This window comes from Notolepis coatsorum (genome assembly GCF_963971535.1).
Source record: "Notolepis coatsorum genome assembly, chromosome: 3".
Classification (NCBI taxonomy): domain Eukaryota; kingdom Metazoa; phylum Chordata; class Actinopteri; order Aulopiformes; family Paralepididae; genus Notolepis; species Notolepis coatsorum.
The window spans coordinates 99,212,738-99,229,171 of NC_140167.1; the positions used below are offsets into that span (position 1 = coordinate 99,212,738).

The following is a 16,434-nucleotide window of genomic DNA, read 5'->3' on the forward strand; positions in this document are numbered from 1 at the left end:
TCACAGTGATCCTAAACGTCATATAACCTGGTCTAATAGCTTAAAGTGTTTCCTAAATAAGACTAATCTAAACAGTACAGTTTCCGAAAGCGTCCTGAAGCGCTGAAGCGTTCTAAGCGTTCTAAAGCGTTAAGCTTCCTAAGCGAGCGGTAAGAAAATCATATGCCTTCCCCATCGGCTACCGCCCACAGCTGATTCCTATCACCTATTTAATGATCTCCGCTGCGCTGTGGCCGATCACCTGACTGGCTGCAGTTGATCCACTCACAGCGCAACAGAGTCCACCCAACAGGCTACACAGAATCATAACATTCCCCTCAATCATTACATTCCCATAAATCATTACATTCCCATAAATCATTACATTCCCATAAATCATTACATTCCCATAAATTGTAACCTTCTAATAATGATAATAATAATAGTAATAATGATAATATTAATACTAATAATCAATAACAAAAAACACTCATTCGGCCTTTACACCGGCCCCTAATTGTGTTTACACAATTACAAAATAAATAACATGGCCAGGTGAGTGTTCATTTACGGCTGGCAATCCTCCTTTTGGCCCCAGTAGTAGGCACTGGTTGAACTTTCGTCATTTGGAAAGGCTTCCTGGATCCGTCCGAGCGGCCGGGGTTCCTGGGCGCTGTGTAGTCCACTATAATGGCTAAGGCACAGTCCTTACCGGCCCCATTATCTTCACCAAGCCTCACCTTTGGCTCTTTAACCGGTGTGGCTGATGCTCCTGCTCGTGTTTGCCATCCAGAGGCTGCCGTCTTGAGGGCTTGGGGCAGCTCTGTCATGGCTCATGTAGTCCACCTTAATGGATATGATAATGCTCATTCCGAGTCCATATTCTGGTCTTCTGGACATTCCATGTTACAAAATAATAAATCTTCATAGCGATGATTAATTCATAACTTAAAAGAGTCCATAATAAACTTAAATGTCTTAATGATGCATATTCCTTGGTCTTAATTGGGTATTATTGTCGTGTGATCAATACACCAATGCATCTTGTTCACATTCTTGTGTTTGTGTTTCCTTTTCTCAAGGTCAAGGCCTTGTCAGGACCTTGGTCAGCCTCCCCTTTACCCTACCAAAGTGGGCTGAACGGGGGGGGGGCTTGAGAGTCCACAATCCACCTCACTCCAGAGTTTGCCATGGTGGTGCCTTGGAATGATGATGTGAATCAAGCACCACTCATGTCGTCTTTTCTTTCTTCTTTTATGATACACCTTGTACCAGACATGGCTATCTTCTTTGTTTAGCTCTTGAAGAGGTACATTCTCTGTGCTGTTAGATATGCCAGTCTTCTCTTTGCACTTAGATCTTTTAGAGTTGTCTCTGCTCTGAGATCTTCCAAACTTGTCTTTTCCCTCCACCACTACTCCTCTCTTGTTCTTAGTCTTCTCGGGCTTGATGTCCTCTTCTTCATCCCGTTTACTTTTCTTGACCTTGTTTTTAGTCTTGATTTTCTTAGGTTTGAAGTCGATTCCTGTCACGTCATCTCGCTCCCTCTTCAGAGACTTCTGGTGTTTAGGAGAGTGGTAGGGGTCCTCTTCATGCTCAGACTTCATATTCTTCTTACGTGAACTGTTCTCTTCCAATACAGAACTGTTCTCTTCCTTCTTAATCTTGCCGTCTGGTGACTTCACTTTCTCCTTCTTTCTCTTGTTCTTGTACTTGTCCTTGTCCTTCCGTTTATCCGTGCCGTCATCTTTGCGCTCTGCATCCTTCATGAGCTTATTTTGCAGGTGCGTGGAAACCTGAGCCACCTGTGGCTTGGTGGCGGCTGTCTGCTGCCGTTTCAGCTGTTGTCTTTGTTTGCCGTCAAGGGACTTCACTTTCACCTCTGGCTTCTTCTTCAGCTGAGCCTGGCTGGCTGCAGACTTCGGGGTTGGTGCCATCTGGACTTGGTTCTGTTGCTGGTTCTGCTGAGCCTGGAGAACCAGGCTCTGGGCTAGCTTCTGTTGTTGTTGCTGTTGGTGTTGCTGCTCTTGTTGCTGCTCTTGTTGCTGGCGTTGCTGCTCTTGTTGCTGCTGGCGTTGTTCTTGCTGCTCTTGTTGCTGGCGTTGCTGCTCTTGTTGCTGGCGTTGCTGCTCTTGTTGCTGCTGGCGTTGCTGCTCTTGTTGCTGCTGGCGTTGTTCTTGCTGCTCTTGTTGCTGCTGGCGTTGTTCTTGCTGCTCTCGTTGCTGCTGGCGTTGTTCTTGCTGTTGTTGCTGCTGGCGTTGCTGCTCTTGTTGCTGCTGGCGTTGTTCTTGCTGTTGTTGCTGCTGGCGTTGCTGCTCTTGTTGCTGCTGGCGTTGTTCTTGCTGCTCTTGTTGCTGCTGACGTTGTTCTTGCCGTTGTTGCTGCTGGCGTTGCTGCTCTTGTTGCTGCTGGCGTTGTTCTTGCTGCTCTTGTTGCTGCTGACGTTGTTCTTGCCGTTGTTGCTGCTGGCGTTGCTGCTCTTGTTGCTGCTGGCGTTGTTCTTGCTGTTGTTGCTGCTGGCGTTGCTGCTCTTGTTGCTGGCGTTGCTGCTCTTGTTGCTGCTGGCGTTGTTCTTGCTGTTGTTGCTGCTGGCGTTGCTGCTCTTGTTGCTGCTGGCGTTGCTGCTCTTGTTGCTGCTGGCGTTGTTCTTGCTGCTCTTGTTGCTGCTGGCTTTGTTCTTGCTGTTGTTGCTGCTGGCGTTGCTGCTCTTGTTGCTGCTGGCGTTGTTCTTGCTGTTGTTGCTGCTGGCGTTGCTGCTCTTGTTGCTGCTGGCGTTGTTCTTGCTGCTCTTGTTGCTGCTGGCGTTGTTCTTGCTGCTCTTGTTGCTGCTGGCGTTGTTCTTGCTGCTCTTGTTGCTGCTGGCTTTGTTGTTGCTGCTGTTGTTGCTGCTGTAGCTCTTGTGGCTGTTGTTGCTGTTGTTGTTGCTGTAGTTGCTGTTGTTGTTGCTGTAGAGACACGAGGTAGGCCCTCTCCTGTTGAAGCTGTCTCTGCAGCCGCAGAAGTTGTCGCTGATCCTCAATCCGTCTACGCTTGTACTTCCGCTCTCTCTCCTCTCTTCTCAGCTGCTCTTTGCAGGCAGGCATGTCACTTGGGTTGACAGAGTCAGAGTAAAACTGTTTCTTGTCAGCCGGTCTGGCCTCCTGTTGCTGTTGCTGGTGGCTAATTAGCTGGAGCTGCTCCTGCTCCTGCAGCCTTAATTTAACCTTTAATTCAGCCTTTAAATTAGCCTCCTGCAGCCTTAATCTATCCTCTAATTCAAAATGTTGCATTACTTTGATTTTGGCTTTTGATACAGAGATGTCTGTATCAATTTCCAACATCTCCCTCTCTGCCTTTAATGCAGCTCTCGCGGAAAGTGCAGTGGCATTTAATTGTGCCTCTAATGCACCCTCTAATGCAGCTCTGTTGGTACCTAATTCAGCCTCTAATGCACCCTCTAATGCAGCTCTGTTGGTACCTAATTCAGCCTCTAATGCACCCTCTAATGCAGCTCTGTTGGTACCTAATTCAGCCTCTAATGCACCCTCTAATGCAGCTCTGTTGGTACCTAATTCAGCCTCTAATGCAGCTCTCTTTAGATTAAATTCAGCCTCCATTTCCGCTTGTGTCAAATCCATGTTCTCTGTTTCAATATCTGACATCTTGTGTCAAATCCATGTTCTCTGTTTCAATATCTGACATCTTGTGTCAAATCCATGTTCTCTGTTTCAATATCTGACATCTTGTGTCAAATCCATGTTCTCTGTTTCAATATCTGACGCTTGTGTCAAATCCATGTTCTCTGTTTCAATATCTGACGCTTGACATCTTGTCTATATTTATCGACCAGTTCTTAAGACAGCTTTATAACTTGGCTTATATTCCACGGCGCCGTTTGCGCGCGCCACGTACGCAGTAGTGTCTATACCATTCATACACTCTACTCACGCACGTTCCGTTTGTTGTCCTCGAGCCGGGAGGGAGGATCCTCCCCTCTTGGTGGTGATGCTTTCGTTGATCGATCCTGTTGCTGATCACAGGCAGCGATGTCCTCGGGCTGTGATCATTCACTGTGCTGGTGTGGATCGATTCCTTCCTGCTGATCGATTATCTTTGATTGTCTCTCACAACAATGCTGGATCCTTGTTGTCAGTCCTCTTGCGAGTCCTCCTCCGGTGTTGTCCTTATTGACGCGCGCCTCTGCCTTGGGTCGCGTCAATATCTGCGCGAGTCCTCTTTCACTTTATTGAAGCCCCTGTGACTTCAATAAAAGCTGATTTTCTTACTTAATGTAGCGGCAGCATGCCGGCGCCGCTTCCTGGTGTAGACGGGGAGTGAATCCATACACGCTCAACGTTCAAAGAAATAGTCTTCACACATTAAGCTCCGTTATCAGACACCGATGTGGTGATCCGATTTAATTAGAATAATTAGGTTACATGGGAGGGTTGATCACAGTGATCCTAAACGTCATATAACCTGGTCTAATTGCTTAAAGTGTTTCCTAAATAAGACTAATCTAAACAGTACAGTTTCCGAAAGCGTCCTGAAGCGCTGAAGCGTTCTAAGCGTTCTAAAGCGTTAAGCTTCCTAAGCGAGCGGTAAGAAAATCATATGCCTTCCCCATCGGCTACCGCCCACAGCTGATTCCTATCACCTATTTAATGATCTCCGCTGCGCTGTGGCCGATCACCTGACTGGCTGCAGTTGATCCACTCACAGCGCAACAGAGTCCACCCAACAGGCTACACAGAATCATAACATTCCCCTCAATCATTACATTCCCATAAATCATTACATTCCCATAAATCATTACATTCCCATAAATCATTACATTCCCATAAATTGTAACCTTCTAATAATGATAATAATAATAGTAATAATGATAATATTAATACTAATAATCAATAACAAAAAACACTCATTCGGCCTTTACAGCATTTGATAATCTAATATATGCATTTATGTCTATATCTCACGTTCTAGGAAATACTGCAGAAAACGAGAAAAACATATTTATACTCTAGACGGTATTTTCGTATGAATGTGTGAATGAAAAAGTAAAACGTTCCTACATCCTGAACGATAGATAATCGATGTTGAATGGGCCATAGTAATGTCAATTTAGCAATACAATTTAAAAAGTTATAGCCCTGCAAAGAAGGTGAACATCTCCATAGACTTACAGTACTGCCAGAGAATGGTATAAGATGATCAAAGTGGTGGCAGGGAATGGGTTAATGGGCAATTCCACAGGGATATAAAGCTATCCGGCTGCAAGCTAGCCTAGCTTAGCACAAATTAATGGAAGTGGATATGGACCAGCTAGCCTAGGTGTTGGCCAAAAACACAACTTCTGAAGTTTTAAGTTAGGCTAATGGTCCGTATCCACATCCATTCATTTGTGCTAAGCTGAGCTAGCTTGCAGCCGGATAGCTTTCTACTGAACACACAGAGAGGAAATTGGTGTCTATCTTCTTGTTTGACTCTGGAGAAGACGGTAAGCGCATTTCCCATAATGTCGGCGTGTTCCTTTAACACTTTAACTGCCGGAAGACGCTTTTAGGCGTCCTTCCCCGCCATGCTCAAGTTGCCGAAGACGCCGTAACTCGTCTTTGATATCAATATTTCAAAAATCTGTGATCGGAATCATATTTCCTTTCCGGGGCCCTGAGACACAAGTGTGATCTCCTCTCAATCCTCTAGCGGTTCAAGACCGCCATCTGGTGGCCGATCGGCAGATCGAAAAAACGGATGTTACCTTTAACCCGGTAGGACTCACTCCATATGGGGTCCGGGCACTCGCTAGTGTTAGAGAGACTCAGTCTTCACACAGTGAACATCGATCGCTGCAAATAACTCGAAAAAACAACATGATTTGGACGTATATATTATTATACAACCTGGAAATGGACCGGATATTTCTATATCCCATAATAGGAAAATGTCTGTTCCACGCTCATCGCCCAACGGCGCGAGGAAGATACGGTAAGATTCAGCGTTATTTTTCAATGTGTACGATACTAACTGCTATGATGAACATTTGACCCACATTAGATGATTGGTATAACGCTGCCCACGGAATTATAAACGCCCCCTCGGCCATCCGGTCAACATCAGATTACGTGTAGTAACTTCCAGAAGTCCGTCCAGTTGGATTTTTTTATATCGCGCCGATTGCTATCAAACTGTATTTCATCATCAATATAATGCATTTGGAGCTATAAATCACGTTCTGAAGAAAGCTGCAGAAAACGATAAAAACATACTTATACTTTAGACCATATTTTACTATGAATATGTGAATGAAAAAGTTTAACGTTGCTACACAATGAACAATACATATAGGACTTTGAATGGGCCCTAATAATGGCAATCTAGCAATAGGATTTAAAAGGTTATAGCCCTGCAAAGAAGGGGAACTTATCCATAGACAAATAGAGCTGGCAACAGATGGTATATCATGAATTTAACCTCCGGCAGCCAAAGTGTTAAGAACCTATATTTACCCATGGAGATATTACATATTGCAGTTTACAATATTTTGGCAGAAGTATGTCCAACCTATTAGGACATAATGAATGAAGAGTACAAGTGTTCAAGTGCATACTTTAGAGCAGTATATAAGTGCACTTACAGTCATCTTGTTGATGTTGAAGTGCATACTTTAGAGCAGTGTTTCTCAACTGGCGGGTCGCGACCCAACAGTGGGTCGCGGGGCCATTTTGAGTGGGTCGCGGATGTGTGTGATTTTTTTTTTTTTTTTTTTATCTTTTTCCCCACTAACTATCTTTGTGAAAGTGGCTTCTCAGCTCTGGTCCAGCTGAAGACAAAGCAGAGGAACAGATTGGACATTGAGCATGACCTCAGAGTTGCTTTGTCTACCATCACCCCAGACTTTGAGACTCTTGTCAGGAGCAAACAACATCCCCAGTTATCCCATTAGTTCCCTGGGATGTTAAGCTAAGAAGTCTGCTAAGAAGGATATATTATTTATTATTATTATTATTATTATTATTATTATTATTATTATTATTATTATTATTATTATTATTATTATTATTATTATTATTTTATTTCATTATGTTTTTAGCCCTAGTTGCACTTTTGTTGCAACCCCAGTTATCCCATTAGTTCCCCCAAACTTACTGTAGGTCTGTTATGTTAAGCTAAGAAGTCTGCTAAGAAGCTCAATTATTTATTATTATTATTATTATTATTATTATTATTATTATTATTATTATTATTATTATTATTATTATTATTATTTTTTTTTTTTTTTTTTTTTTTTCATTGGGTTTTTAGCCCTAGTTGCACTTTTTTGTGTTTATTTCATATTTTTAACAGTGCATGAAAGATTGCGTATTACTGCAATAATAAATAAATCATAGTGGTTAAAAGAATTTGGTCGCGACTTAATGACTAAGGAAAATGTTGGGTCCCGAGGCTAGACCAGTTGAGAACCACTGCTTTAGAGCACTATACAAGTGTAATTACAGCCATCTTGTTGCTGTTGAAGTGCATACTTTAGAGCAGTATACAAGTGTACTTACAGTCATCTTGTTGCTGTTGAAGGTCCCTTCATAGTAGACTCCAAATTGAGTGACCAAAACAGCACAGCCTTGCCTCTGGTCATCTGACCACATCCCCATGTACTTCTCTCCTCTGAAAACAACACACCATTTAATAATACAATACAACATTTTATATATATGTAATACAATATTAAATTTAAACCATTTATTTGTTGCTTTATGACTTTTAACCATGTATTTAGTTGCTTTAGGACTTTAAACTATTTATTTGTTGCTTTAGAACTTTAAACTAGGGATGTTCCGATCACGTGTTTTTGCTCCTGATCCGATCCCGATCATGTGATTTTGAGTATCTATCTACCGATACCGATATTTCCCGATCCGATCAACAACAAAAAAATGTATTCAACAAACATGACCATGTTCACGTCTTAAACTCATACTGAGGCCTTAGTTTTGGTTTTAAATTGCATATCATCATTCATTTATTTATTGTCACACAGAGCAGAAGAATTTTGCCAAAACAAACCAATAGTATCCAGCTGCAGAACGGCAGACCAGCCACACTCTCAGACCCAAACGCATTTCCTTTGATTTAATTATACATCAAATGATTTATGAAGTTAACTTTTCACCTGGATAACGTCAACATTCAGGGTGAATGTAATGTGAGAAATTGGGATTAAAAAAATAAAAATATAAAATTATTTGGGTCTGAGTGTGTGGCTGGTCTGCCGTTCTGCAGCTGGATACTATTGGTTTGTTTTGGCAAAATTCTTCTGCTCTGTGTGACAATAAATAAATGAATGATGCAATTTAAAACCAAAACTAAGGCCTCAGTATGAGTTTAAGACGTGAACATGGTCATGTTTGTTGAATAAAATAAAAATAAAAATCTGATTTTTTTTTGTCGATCTCGATCTTCGGAAAATCACGTGATCGGCCCCGATCCCGATCACGTGATCGGATCAGGACATCCCTACTTTAAACCATTTATTTTGTTGCTTTAGTGGTCTATTGATTACAGGACTTTAAACCATTTATTTTTTGCTTTAGGACTTTAACCTCTTAACACTTTGGACGCCACAGCGATACGCGTGATGTGTTGTTAAAAGCGCAACACTCTAAGTATAGGAATACTTGGCGGTGTTTGCAGGGCTATAACTATATTCTATATTATAGCTATGGATACAACACTATTGCTCATTTGACATCGACTATCTATCGCTCAATATGTGTTAAAGGGGAACTATTTTACTATTTCTTTCACTATTTGGGCACTTTTACACAATTCCTGTGAGTCTATGGAACACCTCTGTAATATATATATATTTTTTATTCATTGTTTTGTATTTCTAATCAAGTCCTCAAAAACAGCATTTTTCTACCTCAAGATTTCGAGCTGTTTTGAGCCTGGGCTACAGGTGCCACCTAAACCACTGTGCAGCGTCCCAACATTAACATGCAGCAGTTAATGTTGCATGACATCACATATAGGCACATTTTCAAACGACTCAGTTCAGTGAGGGTGAATATTGTGAGAGGAGAATTGGAAGAATGCGCCAATATGAGAATTTTGAGACATAGATCATATTAATATAAGTTCACATAGCTAGGAAACAATGCTAAACACTCAAAAAGGCCATTTATAAGATAGTTCCCCTTTAAAGAAATAATTTTTTCATCCATACATTCCCGTTTTATACCGTGGTGAATATGACTATAGTTTTAGAATAATCCTGTCTAATCCCAGAAAACGACGCTATGCAGCAATACGTGCAATTCACTAAAAAACGTTGCCATTTCTCACCTGTACACGCTACTATTTTGAAATCACATTTTTTGATGCTTTTATCGTCACCAACGGCACACGTTGTGGAGTAAAATACACACATATATTGTGATCGAAGTGAAATCAAACGGTTTCATGAGCTCTTCCTGTTCTGCTATCTAAATCATCCGTTTTCTGGAGATTATTTCATAAGTCATATTTCACTAATAACACTTAATCATTGCTAAACAAACATAGTGCTGAAAATATACACTTTGACTGCAGTTTTGATAGGTAATACAATACAACATTTAATATATATGTAATACTATAGGGCCCCTTTAATATGTAATACAACACAACATTTATGTTATGGTTCCACCTGCACAATCCTCTCTGTCTCCCTCACACACCCCTGTCTCTAACCCTGTGTCTGTCCCATTCACTCCCTGATAGGGATGTCCGATATTATCGGCCGACCGATATTATCGGCCGATATCGGCAGTAAAATGTGATATCGGAAAATATCGGTATCAATTTTTTTTTTTTTTTTTTTTTTTTAACATTTATTTAACCTTTATTTACCCAGGCAAGCAAGTAAGAACCAATTCTTATTTTATTTATTGTCAAAAGTATGCATGTTGGTTTAATTCAACAACAAGAGATATGTAATGTTAATTTTTACTTTTTTAATTATCATATTTTGCACAGATAATGCTTACATTTAGAAAGCCTTTTGAATGCATCCAGTGAAATTATTAATTACCTGAAATTATTCAGTTTTTGAGCAGTTGAGAATCATCACGCTGATGGATGGAGACTACGCACCTGCCGTCTAATCACCACACCACCCTACAAGAAGACCAGGATCTCCATGCATCTGTGTCAGGTCTCCGTTTATTGACGGCCTGGCAAGTATCTTGCTATTCCTCCCACTGAATATGTTTTTCGTAGTTTACATGTTAACCTTACTCCTGTTGTAAGACTCTAACAGGAGCACTCATTCAAGGGTACTACGACTATGCATGCACCTCTTGGTACCAAAGCACCTCAAAGGCACTAAATACAAGACTACAAACATCTCAAAACATGTACATGTCGAAATACTTCCCAAAGGTCAGTGAATTCCACGACCACAACACCAGGGGGAGTTCCACAAATCATGTTCAACCCAGATTCAGCTCAAACAAGGGACTAAACACGTTTCGCAATTATGCCACAACAATGTGGAACGCGCCCTACCCACAGCCGTAAAATTATGTGAATCCCTACCCTCCTTCAAAACCGCTCTCAAAGAGCACCTACGGGTGGCTGCAATTAGAAACTGGCCCCGGTAAATGTCCAACCCCCCCCCCACCCCATCCAATGTACAGTTTCTTCCCCTTTGAATGTATATATTTTTCTTTTAAGATCTTTCTCTTAAACAGTACTGTATATTGTGTATATGTCTTGTATGTCATAAATGTTCTTGATGAAACAGTACTGTATATTGTGTAGTATATGTCATGTATGTCATAAATGTCATGATGAATTGAAAATGGGGGACCCTGATGTAAACAAGACGAAAGTCTTTCTCTGGTCTGCATCCCCTTAACAATTTTGTATTGAGCCGTATTGTATTGTACCCATTCTGCAATTTGTTAATAAAGTTTTCAATCAATCAATGGTGTTTTCCTGTATCCACCCGTTCCATGGTTTTTTGACGTCTCGTGTTTTCTTCGTGTTCTTGTCTCCCTTGTTGTTGTGTGCTTCTCCTCGTTGTTGCTGTGAAGACTCAAGACTTATCCCATTTTTCTCTCTGTTGTCTTCACAGCTTCACTCCCGTGCTTCCCACCGGTCACGGTAGGGGCGGACCTAGGCGAGATTCACCACTGCGCCGCCCCCCCCCCCCCCAATTTTTTTTTTTTGTTGTAATTTTTTTTTTATTTTTTTTATTTTTTTTTTGCTTTTTTCTTCATAGTTCTCTAACCGACCGACCGACCGTTTTAGATTTTTGGCTCATTTTCCCTTATGTTAGAATTTTTTTAATGTAAAAATAATGGTTGCAGATATAGAGGGGGGCGCCCCCCTCTGGGTGGCGCTCTAGGCGACCGCCTATATCGCCTGTAGGAAGGTCCGCCCCTGGGTCACGGTTACGCACCCGCCAGGCTCAAGACACACACACACACACCGCACTGGTGTGCATTCATTTTTGCAACATATTATTAAATGCCCTTCGGGGTTATAATAATAATAATAATACTTCGTTTTATATAGCGCCTTTCAAAGGACCCAAGGTCGCTTTACATAAGGGGGGGGGGGGGGGGGGGAGATAACAAGTCAACAAACATAGTGGACAGACACAACACATACATATAAAGTGAGAAAGTTAGGGGTTGAAGGCCAGGTTGAAGAGGTGGGTTTTGAGCAGTTTTTTAAATGAGTCCAGAGTTGGGGTGGTGCGGAGTTCTGCGGGGAGGGATTTCCAGAGGGTGGGAGCTGCCACACTGAAAGCTCTGTCCCCGAACGTCCGCAGTCTGGTTCGGGGGATGGAGAGCTGACCAGTGTCCGTGGATCGCAGGGACCGTGACTGAGTGTAGGGGTGGAGGAGGTCAGTGAGGTACTGAGGTGCCAGGGCGTGAAGGGATTTGTAGGTGAGCAGGAGGGTTTTGTAGGTGATGCGGGATTTGATGGGGAGCCAGTGGAGCTGGATGAGGATGGGGGTGATGTGCTGCCAGGGTTTGGTGCGGGTTAGAACCCTGGCAGCTGAATTTTGAACATACTGGAGCCTGTCCAGGGTTTTGCTTGGGACCCCGGACAGGACCCCGTTGCAGTAGTCCAGGCGGGAGGTGACGAAGGCGTGGATGAGGGTCTCAGCTGTGGTGTCGGAAAGTGATGGTCGGAGTCTGGAAATGTTTCGGAGGTGAAAGAAGGCGGATTTGGTGAGGGAATTTACATGGGATTGATAGGAAAGGGTGGAGTCCAGGATAACGCCCAGGTTGCGGACCTTAGGGGATGGGGAGATGGAGCAGCCGTCAATGTTGAGGGTGAGATCCCCAACCTTCCGGAGCAGGGCCTTGGGTGCCACAACCATGAGCTCGGTTTTATTGTTGTTGAGCTTGAGGAAATTTGATGACATCCAGGTTTTTATTTCGTGCAGGCAGTTGATAAGGGATTGTGGGGGGAGATGGGTGGATGGTTTGGTGGAGAGGTAGAGTTGAGTGTCGTCGGCATAGGAGTGGAAGTTGAGGCCGTGGCGGCGGATGATCTGACCAAGGGGGAGCATGTAGATGGTGAATAGGATTGGGCCAAGTACGGAGCCTTGTGGGACGCCTTGGTTGACTGGGGCCGGGGTGGAACTGGAGTCGCCGATGGTGATGAACTGTGTCCGGGTGGTGAGGTAGGATTGAAACCAGGAGAGTGCTGAGCCAGTGATGCCGAGGTTGTTGGATAGGCGGTTGAGGAGGATGGAGTGGGAGACTGTGTCGAATGCTGCAGAAAGGTCAAGGAGGATGAGGATGCTTATGTGGCCAGAGTCAGCTGCAAGGAGGAGGTCGTTGGTAATTTTGATGAGGGCGGTCTCTGTGCTGTGTTGAGTTCTGAAGCCGGATTGAAAAGGCTCATAGAGCTCATGGTTGGACATGTATTGTTGGAGTTGGGCGGCCACTGCTCTTTCCAAGATTTTGCTAAGGAAAGGAAGGTTGGAGATCGGACGGAAGTTGTTTAGCTCGTCTGGGTCGAGGCCGGGTTTCTTAATGATGGGGGTGACGGAGGCTGTTTTGAAGCAGGGGGGGACGAGACCAGATTAAAATGAGGAGTTGATGATGTTGACCATGGTGGGGCAGAGAGCAGGGAGGCAGATCTTGACCAGGGTGGTAGGCATGGGGTCAAGTGAGCAGGTGGAGGCTTTGGCTGAGGCTATGAGCTTGACAACTTGGGGACCATTTACCGGGGAGAAGGAGGAGAGGCTGCATTGGGGGGGGGGGCACCCAGGGGGAGGAGCAGGTGAGGGGGAGGAGGGGGGCACTGCTAGCTGCTGGTAGATGGTATTGATCTTGTCCTGGAAGAAGACATGGAACCTGGAGCAGAGGTCGTGGGCACCAGATGGGCGGGGGGGGTCGAGGGGGCGGAGTAGCCGGTTGATGGTGGAGAAGAGTGTCCTGGGGTGGTTTTGCTGGTTGCCGATGAGGGTGGAATAGTAGTTTGTTTTGGCCTTGTTGAACAATCCTCTGTCTCCCATGTGGTGCATTTGAGCCTACCTGTTACCGGTTCCTAAGAATTTAATATATGTAATACAATACAACATTTAATATATACAATAACACATTTAATATAGCCTATATTAACATAATATAATGTAATAATATGTAATTAAAATATTAAAATATTAAAATATAAATAAAAATATTAGCATGTGAGGGCACACCACCGTTGTGTGGCTTGTCCAATCACAATGTCCGGTCAGAAATCAATGTTATATAATATAGGGGGAAAGGGGGGGGGGTACCTTGTGATGTCATCGTAGACTCCATATCCTGTCTTTCTGTCATGAACCCACTGGCCAATGAAAACACTGGAGGAAGTCCTGGCCAGCCTACCGGAACTCAGCATGCCATAACCGTGGCGCTGGTCATCATGGAAACAGCCCTCGTACACCTCGCCACTGGCGTACCTACGCAGACAGACGTACAGGCATGTATAGACAAACAGGCATGGACCCATACGAACACAACACCAGACAAGTCATAATCTTCACCTAACAAGTTGTTAGGAACAGTGGTTCTCAACCAGAGGTGAGAACTATGATCATATGGGGGTCCCTGAAACTTATCACATGGAGTAAGGATGGGCGTGAGTAATTGTTTACTCGAGTACTCACCATTTCAACTGAATCCGAGTGGTTTTTGAGGATGCTCGATTGCTTTTCTTTTTTTAATCGGTAGTGTGTGTGTGTGTGTGTGTGTGTGTGTGTGACTCCGCGCAATATCTTGTTATTGCTGCTGCCATTCGCTTTAAGACACATTCTAAAAATGTATTTCCCTAAACATTACTCAAACTCTAATCAAGAAATGCATGCAAAGACTCAACCTGGGATAACATTATACGTGCCTATCCCTAAAATGGAGGTCCAGAGCTTAATCTGGTCCTTGAGGAGAAAAAGGTTGAGACCCACTGGTTTAGAAACTCTTCTTGGTAGTTTTTAGTGATGACCCACCAGTGACTGACCTGTATGTTCCAAAGCCGTGGATCTTCCCATCTCTCCAGTGTCCCAGGTAGCGATCTGGCTTAGTCAGCAGCTTGTTGTGCATCACAGACTCTCCATAACTGTGAGAGAGAGACAGAGAGAGAGAGAGAGAGAGAGAGGTTAATACACTCATAATTAAGAGACACCAGAGTGAGAGACACGCTCTTCAGCTATGAGAGAGAGAGAGAGAGAGAGAGAGAGAGAGAGAGAGAGAGAGAGAGAGAGAGAGAGAGAGATTAACACACTTTATACAATGGCATGCGCATTTCTTGATTCTGATTGGCTGAAACAGTGAAGTTGCCGGTTGTTATTTAGTATATCACACTCCACGTGACCCCAGAACCCGCCGACAACCGAATTACTTTTTTTTCAAATAAATCCGCCGTTCGTCTTTTCCGAATGAAACCAAGATGGCGGACAATAATCGTTATGAAAAGATGTATTGATTGCGTCATAACGACTCATTCAAAAAAGATACACTCACCTGGAATATGTTAGTTGTTTACACAATGTTGGATTATGTAATTGGTTTGTCATGACCCATTGTAAAACGCAAAAGCTGGCTGGCAGTCTCATTGAATAATATAAACGTATACAACAGGAGATGCCAGAGAAGGAAAAGAGGCATGCTGATGTAGCCGGTGTGATCTTACTTGCGTTGTGTTTAGTCGATTCGACTCCTGTTAAGGGATCGCCCTGAGTGGGAGTTGAACCCCGATCTCCTGCGTCGCGGGCGGCATCACAGACCACTATACCAAGAGGTGAATTCACTTCTTGCTACTGGGTCTGGATGCCTCTGGGGAGTGAGTTTACTTGCAGTACCGCTTACCATCCACAGCCACTTCACTTACTGTACCTCGTGACTGTGGATAAATGGTAAATGGCTGCTTTTTTATATAGCGCTTTTATCCAAAGCGCTTTACAATTTGTTACTCACATTTTACCCATTCACACACCGATGGCGGAGGCAACCATGCAAGGTGCCAACCTGCTCATCGGGAGCAATTAGGGGTTAAGTGTCTTGCTCAAGGACACATCGACACGCTGCCTGGGAGGAGCAGGAATCGAACCGGGAACCTCCGGATTGCCAGACGACTGCTCTACCTCCTGAGCCACTGTCGCCCCTAATGGGATAACTGGGGTTGCAACAAAAGTGCAACTAGGGCTAAAAACCCAATGAAATTAAATAATAATAATAAATAATTATGCTTCTTAGCAGACTTCTTAGCTTAAAGGACGACTCCACTTTTTTTGGAAATTAGCTTATTTAACATCTTCCCTGGAGTTAGACAAGAAGATGCACACCTTTTTTGTCTCTGTGCGTGCATTTCAGCTCTGGGAATAGACGCTCCGCTAGCATAGCTTAGCCTCATCACTGGAAGTAGACTGTGGTACCTCTGTTACACTCACCCCCCTAAACTCACTCCACCCAGGGCATCCGGGTCACGGCACCACGTGTAGCCGGTGTGATCTTACTTGCGTTGTGTTTAGTCGATTCGACCCCTGTTAAGGGATCGCCCTGAGTGGGAGTTGAACCCCGATCTCCCGCGTTGCGGGCGGCATCACAGACCACTATACCAAGAGGTGAATTCACTTCTTGCTACTGGGTCTGGATGCCTCTGGGGAGTGAGTTTACTTGCAGTACCGCTTAACGTCCACAGCCACTTACTGTACCTCGTGACTGTGGATAGACTGCGGTACCTCCGTTACACTGACATTGACGAAAACGAACTTATCATTGTACATTTTGATCTATGTACATGTATGATGTTACCCCGAATATGTAAAGCCGCGGGCACTGACACGATTTACACCAATCATTGTTTAAGAAGCACAGTGAAGGGGAGCTCCCGTAGCTCACCGCATATCTCGGCGCTATTTCTGCGTCGGGGAAAACTGTGCTCGTCACGGATCTGGGGGACACAAGTTCGATTCCCGGACCCGCC

The 16,434-nt window shown here is 43.8% G+C and overlaps 1 protein-coding gene across 1 annotated transcript in view; it reads right to left on the reverse strand.

Moving 5' to 3' along the window:
* LOC311225927 (alsin-like) overlaps positions 1 to 16,434 on the reverse strand; it is a 165,651-nt gene that overhangs the window by 56,391 nt on the left and 92,826 nt on the right. The window contains exons 19-21 of the mRNA XM_084311318.1: positions 14,470 to 14,568; positions 13,751 to 13,915; positions 7,512 to 7,623 (exon numbers count right to left, since the gene is read on the reverse strand). Coding sequence (XP_084167444.1) covers positions 7,512 to 7,623; positions 13,751 to 13,915; positions 14,470 to 14,568 — 376 coding nt within the window. The remainder of the gene's footprint in view (positions 1 to 7,511; positions 7,624 to 13,750; positions 13,916 to 14,469; positions 14,569 to 16,434) is intronic.